Raw genomic sequence first — 15472 nt, 5'->3', positions numbered from 1 at the left:
TTGGCCTTTAAGGCCAACAAAGTGAAAAGAAAGCGCTGCTATTCATCACTAAATTCTAACATTCTTTTTTCTATAGTGGCTGTCCGCCTTCGCTTTCGAAACATCAATTCAGCTTCTATAGCACAGCCACGTAAATGTAGTATGCGAAGAATATATTTAAAAAGTGTCCATGCGTGAACCTTCCTTTATGGCTTTTTAAGAAAAGCTATAACATCGCTCATAGAACATTTCAAGGACACAAAACACACGTAAAATAAAAATTATCCGGATCCCATCCATTATGGCGATGCGTGAACGCGTAGCTTAGATGAAGATGCTTGTGTTAAAGTGCGGTGTCCCGACGTTATTTACAGTAAATACTGAATTACGCTATGCAGATCATATGTTGATGTCGTTTATGTGATATTGCTAGCGTTCCTTGAACGAAGTGAATAATCATCCCTGTGTCACATTCGATGATGAACTCTACCTCCCAATCCATACGTTGGGATTCGCATATATATTTCTTTGCGACCCTGGAACTATACGAATCTGATTAGTGACGTATGATCCAGCAATAGTACGCACTTTATTCGTCACCAAGCTCCTCGCGCCACGCTAACGTCAGAGCTTCATCCTCCCTCTCTCGGAACCTCAGTTGCGTAACAGACGCACCCCTTGGCCGATTCGACGAAACACCAACGCCACACCCGTAGGAAAATGCGCCAAGTTCGGTCCTACTGCACACCTCGTTGACTGCTATGCGATATATTTACCAGGAATAGCCCACCTGCCTGGCGGACTTCACAGTCTCCAAGAGCGACGCACGTTTTGAACCACAATAAAACCCACAGGACAACACTTATACACGTAGATCGTGCACTCTTGTCATAATCGGCCCACCAAGCGGGCCACCTTTGATCGGCTCACCTTTGATTACACAATCTGCTGGATCGGCTCAGTTTACTCGGCGAGACAAACTACAGCACGACAAAGGCCGATAGGTATAGAAAAAGAAAACTTAGCTGTAACACAGCAACAGAGCCAAGGACAGACCGATTTCTCCACAATGTTTTACTTTTTGAACCACAGTTCTAGAATAACCATGCAGTGAGCATGCAGGATCATTCCGCCGTATTGCGAGTGCACTCAATTCTCGAATGGGACTCACCTGTGCTTTGGTGCACTTCCTTAGCACCTCCGCTGTCGCGGCGACGAGTTCTTCATCACCGACCAGGCGAGTTTCACCGCGTTTTCGGAACATGTAGACGCCACCCCCTGGTGCGACGGCCTTGACGGCATCTACTATTTCTTCCGGCCGCACCGATTCTTCGAAGGATTCTGCCTCTGTGCTCATCAGCCTATTGAAGAGGTGCACGACTTTCTGAAAATCGTTCAGGTTGTTGGCACGCAGACTGACACAAACTACCGCTGGCCCGCAGGGCGTCGCATCACACTTGAGGTTGTCCTCGGGGCGCAGGCCTTCTTGGCGGCGGAGCTCGGCTTCGACCCGTCCTTGGATGGCCGCGAAGAAAAAACGGGGAAAGAAGAAGGTTTCTTGGACTAAGGAGTGAACGGTCAGTGGCAGTGTGGTCGCAGGGCGACCATCCTGCGAGACGTGAATTGAAATTGGCGCCCCTTTGAGAAGAGCGCACGCGCGTTGCCCCAAGACAACGTCTTCGAAGGAAATCCAGCCTTTGAAAGCATAGTCAGTATTCTTCGGTTTCTTGAGGTTGAGCCTCGTTGTGCCGGGGCCAGCCTCCTTTTCGAAAATTCCGTGCACAGCTTCTTCCAGCGCTTGGAGCTCCATCGAGGTTGTCTCAAAAGAGGGTTCGTGGATGAGGCGAACGCTCTTCAGACTTACTGGCAATGAGGAGCGAAGGAGCTTTTCCACGGCCGCCTGGCCAACCGTCGGTGAAAAGCCCTTCAGACACAGCTGACCAGGTATATTCTTGTTCCGCTCGCAAGTTATTGCGGTGCCGTCAAGCTGTAAGTGTAGCGGCAGTGATCCCGCGATTCGGTCCCAAGAGGCCTGGTCCGGCAGCTCGGCAAAGGCGATGCCCGTGCATCGACGTCGGGGCAGCGATACCTGGGCGTGAAACGCCGGTCTTCGGTGCTTCTGCACTTCGCGGTACACTAGAGCCTGACCCTTAACTGAAACTGCTACGACGCCGTCCTGCTTAGAAAGGGAGTCGTAAGCGTCGTCGGCTTCCATCGACGTCTTGTACGTGATCTGGAAGGCGTTATCCTTTTTGAGGAACCAGTACTGGACGATATTTCCGAGTTCGTTGACACGCTTTCTGAAATCAGGAAGCGGGATCTTAACGTCGCCGACTACGAGGGTACGGAAGTTTGTGGGAGACAGGATTTCATTCAGTAGACCTCCAACGCCGATGACCGCCAGAACAGGATATGTACTGTAAGGCGAGTCGGGTGGCGTGAGGAGAGCCTCTCTGTCCTTTCTGGCAAGCTTTGCCACCTGATCCGTGACAATGCTCTGAAGGTACTGACGAGCCTCGATACAGTATTGCTTGGGACCTCTAACGACGATACACTGAGCTGTTGCATCCAGTTCTAGCGACCCTTCCTTGCTATGACCATCGTTCCGCAGCTTTTCTTGAATTGACTGAAGCGCACGCTGCGTGTTGAACTGTTGGTTCCAGATGAGATTCCCAACAGGGCCGAACCTTTCTTGAATGTGTGGGAGCTTCGCACGTGACAGTGATAGGACGGGTTCAGCCTGGGAAATGTCATTCCTATCCGGAATCGAAGAAAAGTTAAGGAGCTGCAGCTTTCTTGCGCCGGGAATCAGAGAGAACAGGCAGCAGACGACGCTTTTGACTTGCGTAGGCCGGGTTCCAAGAAGCGAGAGCGGTGATACATGGAGCTTGTTCCCGAGTGTAGTGCTGCTGAAGCCCCGTTCTGAGGCCTGGAGCAAGCCTTGCGGAAAAGATCCGGCGAGCAGTTCGGCCATTGTGACTGTTAAGTTCTTTGCTTGTTTTTCTGAATCCGTGTTCAAGGTCTTGCCCGTGAAGATCTCGAACTCAGATTGAATCGCTAGAGCGGTGCTGTGAATGTGGCTAATGAAGGTCTCGTTAACACCGTTCACCTCGCACCACGTGCTCTTCATTTTCTTGGGCACAGCGAGCCAATTCTTGTAGACGTCAATGATTCGGGAGAAGACGCAGTCTCCTTCGGCGCGCTGAGCTTCTCGTCTTGTGCCGTCTTTGTTCAGTGGTTTGTAAACGGCGAGCAGGTCCTCGTAAGCTAGAGCGCAGACCAGCACAGCGTTCAGAGAAGAAGCTTTGTCAAGCGATCCTAGTATCAATTTCCCAAGTCTGGGTTCCAGGCTGGTTTCGCAAAGCTTTGCACCCAAATCTGTAAGGCATCCTTTTGAGTCCGTCGCCCCGATTTCTACAAGTGCTTTCTTCGCGTTCTTCACGGAGCCTTTCGGGATTTTTTCAAGATATGTGACAGTGTTGCTGGTTTGTCGTGCTGAAAGGCGAAGAACGATGTCTTCAATGAACCGCGAGTTCTTTTCGTCGACAGACAGCGAAGAAGCGAACACATCTCTGTTGTAGAGACGATAGCATGTTCCATGCAGCCGATTTCCGACCAAGGCCTTCCGTTCTTCGGCTTCTGCTTCGGATATGTACGCAAGCTCGGCAACTAAAACACCATTGCGATAAACGACATTGCGTGCTAGACCACTGTCTATGACGCACCGCACTTGAAGCTTTCTAGCGATGGCGTCAGCGTATTCCACAGCGAACACAATCCTCCAGCACCCGATGGATGGCGAACCGATGGTTGACAGGTACGTATCTCCAGGAAACAAAACCTCGTGACGAAATGTTCCCACGAGCTGTTCTGCAGCCTTTCGATATTCCAGCAGCGCGTCTGCATGGAACGCGTCTGCCAGAGAGGGCAAGAAGACAATGATGTCGCCTCCGAATCTGCATTTCTGACAGAACTCGAGCGTGGCGGCGACACTTGCGGCGACAACATTCATATTCGCTGGTCGTTCTTTCCAAACGACGTCCACGGGGCACTGGACAAATGATTTCAGTATGTCCTGGTCACCCAGGCAGAACGCCTGCTGAACAGACGCGCAGGCGTCGCTGTCGCTGCCACACAGCACGAGGCGAACGTGAGACAAAAAGTGCATGCGCAGCACTGTCAGGCAGACGCGCTGGTAAGCGCTGTCTTCGTGTAGAGCATCAATGACGATCGCCTGGAAGCCCGCTAACGCTGTTCCACAGCGCATGAACTCGTGAAAGAACCGACGCGCAGTGGTGAAGACAACCGCGGACTGCGGGCTCACCTGCTGTCCGGCAAAGCGCCAGCACTGCACCGCTCCCGGCTCGCTCATGTTTGCCGCATGCTTAGTGCACTGCTCGGCGGCGAGTTCACTGGGCTGGATGCTGAGCACGCGGAGGCCTAGATCTCGCAGGTACGAAGGCACTTCGAGGCAAGATCCAAACCCTGGTGGAGTCACCAGGAAGACGATCTTGCGCTTCTCGAGGCCCTCGAACAACTTGGATTTCACGCTGTAAAGGGGCGAGCCCCGGTGAAGACGTGCCGTTTCTCTCGTCGCAATAGACTGTGCCTCTTGCGAAGATGTGAGCTCACTAAGGCTAGCGGTGAACTCTTTCAACCGAGCCTCGCACAATTCGCCTAGCTTCTCCAGTGCCAAACGTTCTTCTTTTGCAGCTTGATCGTTACCTTTCAGGGAAGCGATCCTTTCTCTGAAACCTTTAACTAATGTTTTGGTATAGTCCGTTGCGCCTTGTACTTTTTTCGAAAAGAGGGACCCCTCCGGCGTGCGCACTGCCTCGCATCTGGGAGTCTTGTCGCTTATTATTCCCAAGCATTTAGCCACACCACCTCCGTCAGTTACTTGCTTGTTTAGAGTTCCTACGGCTTTCTTGGCCTTGGCCGCGCTGGGGTAAGTGAGGCAAATGACATCTTTATCCGTTCCGATTTCGAGGCTGAAGTCTTGTGGAATGTTTAGTTTGGACAGGACGCTCTTCCAGTGCTGTAAGTTTCTATGCTGTTCACGAACAACCAGTCCTACCTTGGTGAGGATAGCCTTCGGTACAACGATATCTGTCTTTGTTACTTTTTTGTCATTAGAGAGGCCACCATCGGCTGCAACGGGAGTTTTTCTCAACTTTGCATCAGAACCGATAGCTGTAACTTGGGCGCTATCTTTCTGGGGCGCTTCTGGCAACCTCTTGACCGCCATCTTTTGTCTAGAAGGCGCAGATGCTTTGCCGGCCTCGCATATGCCAGCGGTGACTTGGGCGCTATTATATTCGCTCGCCAGAGGCGATTTCTTGGCTAATGGCTTGTGTTGTCCAGTTGGTGCGGACGCGTTGGCTTCCTTCGGTTTTTCATACTTCCTGATATCCGCAACAAATTCGGCGTAACGGATACTCTGGTTGGCAGTGTCCGTAAGCGACCGCTTTGCCTGGTCGTTGTGGATCAACACGACGTGGATGAGGTCCCTGTATCGGATTTCGTGTATCTCAGCCGCGAAGTCCACGTCGCCCGATATGAGCACGACCCTCGAGCCAGTCAGTTTGTAAGCGTCGGAGAAGCGCCGCAGCGCGGAGCGCAGCTTCTCGTCGGCCGCATTCTTCTGATCTCCCGGCACGTGAACCACCGTCACGTGAGCCTCACTGAGCTCGCCCACGACGTTGGGCTTCATGCGGGCGATGTCACAAGCGACAACAAAGTCGGCTTCCCGGTGTTTCTTATAGAACATTTGGCGCACCTTACGCACGATGTCGTAGGCAGGGACTCCATTGGGCACTGCGCAGTTCTCGATGTCCCAGAAGACGCTAATCATACCGACCGAAGGCGTCGAGGCTAAGATTGTTGGGACACCCATAAGCGGCCGCGTTGTGCCGATGTCAGGCGGACCGGGCGCCCCGTTGCCGGCAGGCGAGACGGCATCCGTGAGGTCTTCGACGTCGTCCACCTTCGATGAGGCGTAGTCGCCTTCGCCCACGTACTGCTCTTCCGAGCAGTCCCTGCCATCACCGTCACAGAACTGGCCGTCGTCGAAGCCGTATTCGCTCATTGCGTCGCTGAAGTCGGAAACACTGAACGCGCAGCTGTCGGACTTAGACACCACGGAAGTTTCGTCGTCGGCCGTCATGCCGCGCAGTGCTCGCTTAAAAGAAAGCAAATTCTGTCCGGCACTAGGCACCCCGCCTCCTTGAATATCTCTGTCAGAACTGGGCGGATATGCCTTGGCACCGTTTCGGCCTCTCCAGTGAAAGTGGCCTCTTTGAAAGCGGCCTCGGCCACCTCTTGCGTGCCCACCGCGGGCTTGATCCTGTCTGTTCTGTTGCTTCTGGTGACTGTTGGCACTGTTGCTGCAATTGCAAGGACACGCGTCTGTTACTTTCAACGCAGAGTGGCGAAGCATATAACAGCTTTTCGTGCGACCCAATTATGAGAAAATAAACCTTAAATTTAGTTAACGACTCAGGGTTATACAGTGGGCTTATGAAGTGATGTGTAATGAGTTCCAAATGGAAGTTGTCATTCTGTGGGTACTACAACAACAAAAAAAAAACCACAAAGGTTCACCTTTTCACGTACGCTTTACCCATTCTCGGGCTGCAATAATACGAACCATTTCATCGCTATGGCAAAAAAGGGCTGGTGAAAGGGCGAATAGATAGTGAATTTTTTTCAATTTACGCCACATTGCAAGAGAGTGAGAAAGAATACAGATAAGAAAAAAGTAAGCATTATGCAACATATACATGAACCCTCATTCCACAAAAAACGCTATGATACGACGCTTATGCCACTGTAGTAGGTTGAAGAATGGGTCAGGAAGATAGCATAGCACGCATATTAAGGTGTGCTATGGGTTCGTTCAATGGGTTCGACTCTCACTAAAGGTAAAGAGTTCGACCCCCAATTTCGGTGCCATTGAATTTTGGCGAGATAACGCCGGAGGTGAAATTTTCGTCCAATAAGCCGCCTAAGGTTTTCACCCTGATAAATAATGATAGCGTTGTTTATTATGATAAATTCTAACGTTCTTATAAAAATATTTAGTGTCCTTCCACTCTGTGAAGAAGGATGACTAGCGAAGTAGTGTATGTCCGCCCCTTAATGGTCGCAAGTCGGCCCTGCATGCACTATCTTCGGGATCGGCCCACGTATGGAGAGTGCTCAACGCCTGCTTTACCTCCGCCGCGGGTCGGTCCGGCATTGCACTATCTTCGGGATCGACCCACGTATGGGGAGTCCTTAACGCAGTCTTCACCTCCCCCGCGGGTCGGCCCGGCATTGCACTGTCTTCGGGATCGGCCCACGTATAGGGAGGGCTCAACGCCTGCTTCACCTCCACTGCGGGTCGGCCCGGCATTGCATTAGCTTCGGGACCGGCCCAGGTATAGTACTCAACGCCTGCTTCACCTCCACCGCGGGTCGGCGTGGCATTGCAATATCTTCGGGATCGGCCCACGTATGATGTTGCGTAGGGGCGAGTGGTTAAAAAATTAAAACAGATCACACTCGACGTGTGCTCCCGAATACAGAGTCCGCTCCATTGCGGGAAGAGCCCGAGGAAGCTTAACTCGCGAAATTATCGAAGCAGAATTGATTGATAGGCTTGGGGATAACTGTGTGTCAAAACCATCAATTGCCCTTTCCCGCTAAGAGTTAGCTTACCTGCGCAATGGTGTGTAAGGAATTTTTGCAAACAGCACATGTTTGATGATGTATGCGAAAAAGTTGTATATATGTATGGGTCCCTTGCTCGAAATAAAGCTTGTTGCAAGTTAGTGCCTGAGTGTGTCACGTCTTCCTTTCGTCCTTGTCTTTTCACATGCTATAAGCCTCACAATGTCTTACCAACAAGCCCAAATCACTGCATTACTGCCGTATACTCATATTGTGGTTTTGGCACGCAAAACCCCAGAATATAATTTCTTTTAACCTGAAGGGCGATACAACGGAGAAATCAAATGCATGATGAGAAGATACGGTCCCAGGATCCAATCCCAGATTCGAAACATTGGAGCGGTTGTGCCATCCTAGCGCTGTTTTGTTTTCATTATCGATGTTCTTTCATCATCGTTACCATCGTCATCGGGCCAGCTGCTGCTGGCCTGAAGGCCCGACGCCGAACTCGGCGGCAACTTAGGGAATTACTCTGAGTGACCCTCCATATTTTTCTCGTTGCAAACATTGCATTACATAATTATATACAAGCTTTATTACCACAAATTCTGCCCGAACTGCTGAGAAGCCTTTTCCCTTTTCTCACTAAAAATTAAAGCTTATCTCAAGCTTCCTCTCAATCCAACCTCCTAATCTGTAATAACCATCTTGGACAATGTATAGATTTGTGGAGCGTTTCCAGCAGTTGGTGTTCGCCGGACGGAGCATTGTGCAGCTGTACAATGGGAGGGTTACCGATTAGTCTGTGACCGTTTCTCTGACCCTCTGTGAGAAGTTGAAGGTTAGAGACACGCTCTACCGGCAAGTGTATCTTCCTTTCTACTAATTACCTCTCTCGCTCTCTCTCTTAATAGCTTCCAGACATTGTTATGCTTTCCTCAAACAATCGGCATGTTCTAAGGGCAACAATCGCTGGCCAGGCTTCGTTCAATTCCTTAATAATGAAATTGGCTAAGCGGGAAGGTGTCCAGGGGTGCTATAACGTAAAAATATTGCAAAATTTTCTATTCCAATTCTGCAATCAGCCCTCCGCGATTGTTCGAAAACTTTTTTGGACCCCCCCTCCCTCCGCCCTCACCTGTCTTTCAGGCGACGTCAGGAAAACCACGATAGCTCCCCATGTAATATGACGTGTACACACTGATTATGCGTTTCTGTAATTTCTGATTCGACGCCTTTTCGCCATTATCCCTCGGCTATTGGTCAGAAGTTTTCGCGCTGCACCCACTTTGTCTGTTACTCGACATCCCGAAACCGCAAAAACTCGCCGCGTCAAAGTGACGTGTACGCGTTAAAGATGCATTAATATGCCGAACAAAACTGAATTTTCTTCTGAATTGCAGCAGGCTGCCCCGTTCTGAAAAGAATGAAAGATGGCTGCCGCCGATCGCTCAGGCATTGGCTATTCGCACTCACCGTAGAGCATGGGTTTATTTGCGTGTAATAAAACTTTTTGCGTGGCCGTGTAACGTTTTCGAGCACTTTCGGCACGTTTACGACCTCGTTCTGCCGGCTCCTTTTTGTTGAGGATCCGTTTTAGCGTCATTCTTAAGCTTCCGTTGCATGCCGCCGCGATTGTCGACGAGCCACCGTAAGCTAAGTAAGGGAAAGCGGATCAATCACAGAAGCCGCCGCCACCCTTTTCATTCGGTTACCGATTTTCAGTGCAGTGGCTCGGCCCCATCGAATCCCTCTCCACTAGAGCGTGCTCCTCGCCCCTTGCCAGCCAATTAACTAAGACAAGCCGCTCAGTGCAGGCAATGTTACTTGTTTTCAAGCAAACAAAAGCGACCTCCTATGAACGAGGAGAGCGTTAGATTGGTTAGTTCAGACCAATCACCACGGACCGCCCGATGCTTGCGTCCGTGGTTACGCAAGTTTGATGTCAGGAGAATAGAATAAAAACATACTGGAATAGTTTTACGTTATAGCTACGGCCCCTGGATGCGGATTCTGTCGATGAAGCGCTGGCGACGCAACTGAATATGATCTTTAGAAACAACAGATAATTATAAGTGTTTGACAGGATAGGTTCGTCTATATAAAACATAAGATGCTTTCAATAACCCTGGCAAATGAAATAGCCGTGTCGGTCAGAAAACAGGGCGAAGTGGGAGGGATGGCATGAAGCCTGTCCCTCCATTCGTCCTCGCAGTTTTATAGGCTTCGCTCTGTGAATCAATATCGAATTCGGGCTACGACACATGATAAGTTGCAAAGAGCGAATCAATGTAGGCATATTTTTTTGAAAATGCCGCTTAAGTGAGGCAGAAAAGTAGCTAAATTTTTGCTCAATTTCGCTCCAATGCGGCTAAAGTTATCGCTGAAGCTAGCAAATGATTTTGATTTTGAACAGCTTATTTTAGGTTGAAATGGTATAATATATCTACAAAAATTTTTCATGTGCGTCTGCTGTCCGGACAATTGAGCAATCAACAGTGATTTTATTTATTAGCAGGGCGTGGCAGACATAATTGAATTTAGTAATGTATTTAGAAAGCAATGCACAGTGACAGCTGAAATTCTGCGCTTACCTTCAGATTTAAAGATGAAATATTTATCGCGCTTTAAAAGATCACGAGTCACCTGATTCTCCGATCAAGAAGGCGCTCTGAATAGCTGAACGTTGTGCCTGCTAACTTTCTAGCTTTAGTTGCTCGTGAAAGGAGAAATAAAATACGCGGCACAATCCTGCTCACATAATCGCAGCGATAAAACTTACGTGACATTTGTACAGCCCATCTACTACGCTGCCGCGCCTTGATCCTCCTGAGTGGTTCGTGCAGTAATGATTTGTCGGGAAGCCGCGATAAAGCGAGGCGGTTCCTTAATACACATGAACGAACCCAGCTGCCCCGATATTTACGCCCTTACAGTTCATGCATCCTATTTCTCATCTTGCTGCGGCCTAATTAACTACACCACCAAATTGAAATCTATAGCAAGAACTCTTGATAGTTCAATGTACTACTACGAATGCGAACGTCGATTAATCAAGAATACTTAGTGCGACTGCGGCGGCCGCAGCGTTAAGACTCCTTTTAATGGGTTTTAAGAATAATGAAAATTGCATTTAGTACGCACAATGTGAAGGCTCTTTGCCACGTCTCAATTAACCACATTTTACACCGCCTCTGTCTGTGCAGACCACCGTTGCTTCATCATGGCCAAAGAATCCATGTGCCGTACAACCGATTTTGACCGCATTGTTCCAACTTTTGAACAATAAACCGCGTTCTAGAAAATCACTTTCGAAGCAACTTTAACTATGAAGTCGCTGAAATTCCCCGAATTGTTCTGTCACATCGCTGAAGAAGTCATTGGTCGCGAAAGAAAGACTAGTCGCTAAAGAGGCCGAAAAGTCGCTAAATCTAGCGACATATCGCTAAGATTACAACACTGGGGGCGATTTACAGCAGCTTTCGATGAGGCTAGGTCCTCGTGCATCTAGCAATATCCCTCCTCGCTTTCTAGCTTTTTTACTCTTGTTTATATGGCGGCCTCAAGACGATCATTTACTTTAAATGCACGAGCGAAAGGCCAGTAACGTGTCACAGCTCTTTCCAAGGCGCCAAGCAAGAACACTAAAAACAGCTCGAAATCTGCGCTCGGAAGTCTGAAAAGTCTCGCGCGTTGGTATCGGTTATAGCGCATCAGGCATTCGCTTTTAGCGGATTTTTGAAACCAACGCTCATATAATCATACGCGTAGTAATGGGAGTGGCACAAGAATATGACCAGTAGGGTTGCTACCTTTATAACCTGTAACTAGAGCCCTTTGATGAATTTATCAAAAGAGTATATGCTCATATTACCGCTGAAAAGAAACTGACCAAGGATCGTTCGGATGATTACTGACATACGCATATTCTCCGGATGTGTCCTCGCCTCTTTCTTATAGCCCCACTTCAAGAAATACGTTGCAATACTCGTCTTACCTGCCCCCATGGCTGACGCTCGTTGCACCTTTGTGTTTCTGGGAGCTGCCTCCTCTTCCTGCTCCATGCGGTTGATGCCCTCCACGTTGGCATCCGCCACCGCGATTCGCACCGCGGCTGCCACCAGTGTGCGCGGCACCTCGCTGGTGCGCCGAGCTGTGCTGGTGGGCAGCTCTGCCGCCCGATTGGTTGGCTCCCTTCATGACTTTGAGGCGCTGCGAGGACGACAGTAGGAACAGTTTTAGAGCGAAGCTGTATATGGCTAGCCGATTCGTCCGTCCGTCTGTCGCCCGTACGCCGAAAACTCCTCCGGCGCGACCTCATGCGCATTCGCGGAAACAAAAGAAGAGAAGCTTGCGATTGGCTGCGCCAGTAGTGAGGTAGTTGCTCTCCGTCGCAGCCGAGAGCGTGCGCAGCAATTTCACTCCGGCTGCGAAATGGGTGGGCCGCGCGGCATACGTACTCCTGAGGAGCAGGTAGATTTCGACCAGCAACGCAGCGAGCAGAACCGAGAATGAACTCGTCTACTCCGTGCCGATGCTACAGCCCAGGTACAAAAACAGGCTCGTGCGGCCGAGCGCACTCAGCAACCGCGTACCGAGGATCTAGGAGCCTACCAAGCCGTCGTTTAATGAACCGTCGTTAACCCAGCGATAAACAATGGGGCCGCATGTTCCAGTTTCGCTGGTTAACCATCTGTACGGAGTGTTGGGCGGTGATTTTTTTTAAGAAACAGGCATAGTGCGCGCGGTTTCCGGCTGCTCGTGCTGTTGAAATGAGCTTCAAAGGTGTCCAGAGAGAGAGAGAGAGAGAGAGAGAGCGGAATAGAAAGAGGTAAATAGAAGCTTTAGATGAGATCCGTGCTATATGCATGCCTTGTTACTTCAATGGACATGAACGGAACAAGAAAACAAACATACACGCACAATGACAGAGAGACAAAAAAAAAAGAATCAGCCGTCTCCGTGCACATTTGAGAATCACACTACCAGTACCCTCTCAGTACTATTTTGCAAACAATTTCATTTAGGTTGTGTATTACGATTTCAGGTATATATCTGTGCATCGCTTTGTTTTAATTTTAGCGCATCAAGCACAGTGGTCTGTGCGATTCTCTCACAAACAACGCACCCCTGCAAAGCTGAAAGCCTGGCTGGGGTCTTCTTGTACCCATATTACGTAAAGGTAGGTGCGGGGATCAAACCACACACCTCCCGCAGCCAAGCCCGGTGCCGTAACTACTGGAAAACAGCTGCTACAACTACGCTTTAATGTTTGCATCAAATACTGAAGCTCTTTATAGCCCGCAAAAAAAAAAACGAAAAAATGTCGAGTCACTTCCTATGAGTAATTCTGGGTGTTGTTTTTCACCCAGTATAGTGAGGTGAAAAATGTATGCGAAGACCACTTGTCAAAGGTTATTCGTTTTATACGCCAACTTGTGCCTCCCGTCATTCGAAGTACCTACAGTGTTACAGCATTACAAAGGAAGTTCAATTAGTTGTGATAAGTTGCGCATGTTGACTTTTCACATCCAACATTCAATTGACAATGCACAATGCAAAAAAGTGCGAGGATTACCAAAGCGGTGTGCGTAGAGCCTAGTTGGGGAAACCGTTATTCGCGAATATTTCACTGAGTTTTATCTTATTGAGTTTGCTGTTCATACTTTGTAAGCAAAGAGCTCAAACTCGCATACACAGGCCATTTTGTTAGTTCTGCGTGCAGTTGCTTGCAGACCTGCAGTTCAAAACATGCTGTGATTAAACAAATCCACCTACGAGTCAGGCCATATGGTTTGCGGCTGCAGGTAATGCGCACATCGTATCAATCTTGTGGAATGTGTTGATGCCGATTTCCCTACCTTATTTTCCAGAATAACAGCAATTTCCCGCTACGTTTTTCTCGTCCTTGCAGTGGCTATACCCCTGAAAATGTGCCACCAAAGTAGAAAAAGCGAACATGAATTGCAGACATTGCAACACAATGTGTGGATATTCGTTTTGCTTCAAGCATGTATTGCGAGGTTATTAGGAACGTTTCCTTTATATACGCTTTATCCAAAAGTAATAATTATTCATTCATTGCTCACTCTTGTTAGCGCACGTGAGCAGTTAGCATTCACTTGAAGAATGCATATACCAGATGTTTATTTTTATGGCCGCACACTTCAAATACACGGCTATATCCAAGCCTTTGCAAGATTTGGAGATGTACTACGTGTCTGGCCGGAAATTAGCAGCAATAAAATTTTTAGCAATAATTTGGCCAGCTAACACTATAAAGCTACTTAGCTTTTCTATTACTAACTTAAGCGCACATGCATTTGCGAAATTATATCTGACGAGAAGTAACGTCGCGCCTGCTTAGCATAAGTCCCAAGACTGACACCACTTTCGAGATTTCCGTTGCCAAAATCTGCTAAAGAAATGACCCAGCATTCCAGCTAAGATCTTTCCGAACTACCACAGGCACACCTATGGGAAAGTGCTCACTGGAATGTCAAAGTACTTCGCAGTAACTTTTAGGGTCACATATCTCGATAGTGGCATCCGTCTTAGGTCTTCTACTAACAGACACGACTTAACTACTGTTCCCTGTATGGCTTGCGACAGATACTCAAGCAAAAATAAAGAAAGAAATCATGAGCCATTCCATTCTAATCGTCGGTGATTTTTTTCTTTTCTTTTCTTTTTAGTGCGTGCGTTTGGGATGTTGATCCACATCGTCGGCTACATTTTCTAGATTGGCTGCAAAAGTCGCCGACTCTCATATTGTATCGGCCGGGGGACGTGACCTCCGCGTTAATAAATGTAGCCGCCACTGTTTTCCGACAAACGGCACCGAGTGCAAGTGTCCAAAGGCTGCCCACAGTGTACGTGTATAGATAAAGGCTGGCTGAAGATGCTGTCGAAGGATACATGTTGTTCAGTCCCACAGAATAACGTAAGCAACAAATATTTTTTTTACGATAAATTAGTTACATTACTATCAATAAAATTTTATATCAAATATCTGCTGCTGAGAAAGCTATATTATACAGTTTATACAGGTTATATAAAAGGACTATGTTTATTCCAACTTCTATTTTTGAGCCGCGCCTCTGAGCCGCGCCTCTGTCAGAATGTACGATGGTACAGACTTGAGTGTGCATCTTCTTATTTTTTTGTATAGGGGTAAAAGAAATCAACAATAGTTCGCAAAGCACAGTGTGATACTACGGAAATGCGCAGAGAAAAAATATACATTTCAAATAAAAGCGACATATTTCATTCTCACAGTAGACACACTTGCCACCTGTGCGGGCTCCTTTCAGTGTGCTTCCACATTTCGTACAGTGGCGTACAGTGTATATCTGCGATCGTAGCTGCAATCGGACTCAAGTTCTCGGCGTTAGAGAAATACGACGTTCTTCTGAGAATCTCTGTAAAAACTGCACCATGCTTCTTCTAATTACTGAACTTTTACATTGTTTCTGTTGCATTTGCGGGACAATGCACATCGCTACAAGGAAACGCGGTGCCGACATCGCAGCGGTTCCTTCATTATTCTTACAACCACGAATAGAATAAAAGCCTGGGCCCGTATTCGCAAAGGTGCTTTTAAGCAAAAATACCAGCCAATCCTGACGCTGGACATACTTTCAGTGAAGGTGCCAGGCCTACCGCGAAACGCACTTTATAACGAGAATCATTAGCAACGTGATCCGCTCAGCCAAGGCCGAGCGACGGCGCCATTGTTCTTTTTGTTTTTTTGTTCGAGGAGATTGATGGAGCGCAAACACAGGTGTCGTGCGTAGGTTATTGGAGCGCCCGCAATGTGAGCGGTAGCAAGGTTCGGCGC

General features: G+C 48.5%; 1 protein-coding gene across 4 annotated transcripts in view; it reads right to left on the bottom strand.

Annotated features, from left to right (window-relative positions):
* LOC135911676 (uncharacterized) overlaps positions 1 to 15472 on the bottom strand; it is a 72648-nt gene that overhangs the window by 28281 nt on the left and 28895 nt on the right. For all 4 annotated transcript variants that reach the window (XM_065444017.2, XM_065444020.2, XM_065444018.2 and 1 more), the window contains exons 2-3: positions 11630 to 11844; positions 1151 to 6365 (exon numbers count right to left, since the gene is read on the bottom strand). In XM_065444017.2, coding sequence (XP_065300089.1) covers positions 1151 to 6365; positions 11630 to 11832 — 5418 coding nt within the window. In that variant the 5' untranslated portion in view covers positions 11833 to 11844. The remainder of the gene's footprint in view (positions 1 to 1150; positions 6366 to 11629; positions 11845 to 15472) is intronic.

Source organism: Dermacentor albipictus, chromosome 2 (genome assembly GCF_038994185.2).
Source record: "Dermacentor albipictus isolate Rhodes 1998 colony chromosome 2, USDA_Dalb.pri_finalv2, whole genome shotgun sequence".
In the NCBI taxonomy this organism is placed as follows: Eukaryota; Metazoa; Arthropoda; class Arachnida; order Ixodida; family Ixodidae; genus Dermacentor; species Dermacentor albipictus.
The sequence above is the reverse complement of the archived record's forward strand: the minus strand, read 5'-3'. Positions and strand labels throughout refer to the sequence as shown.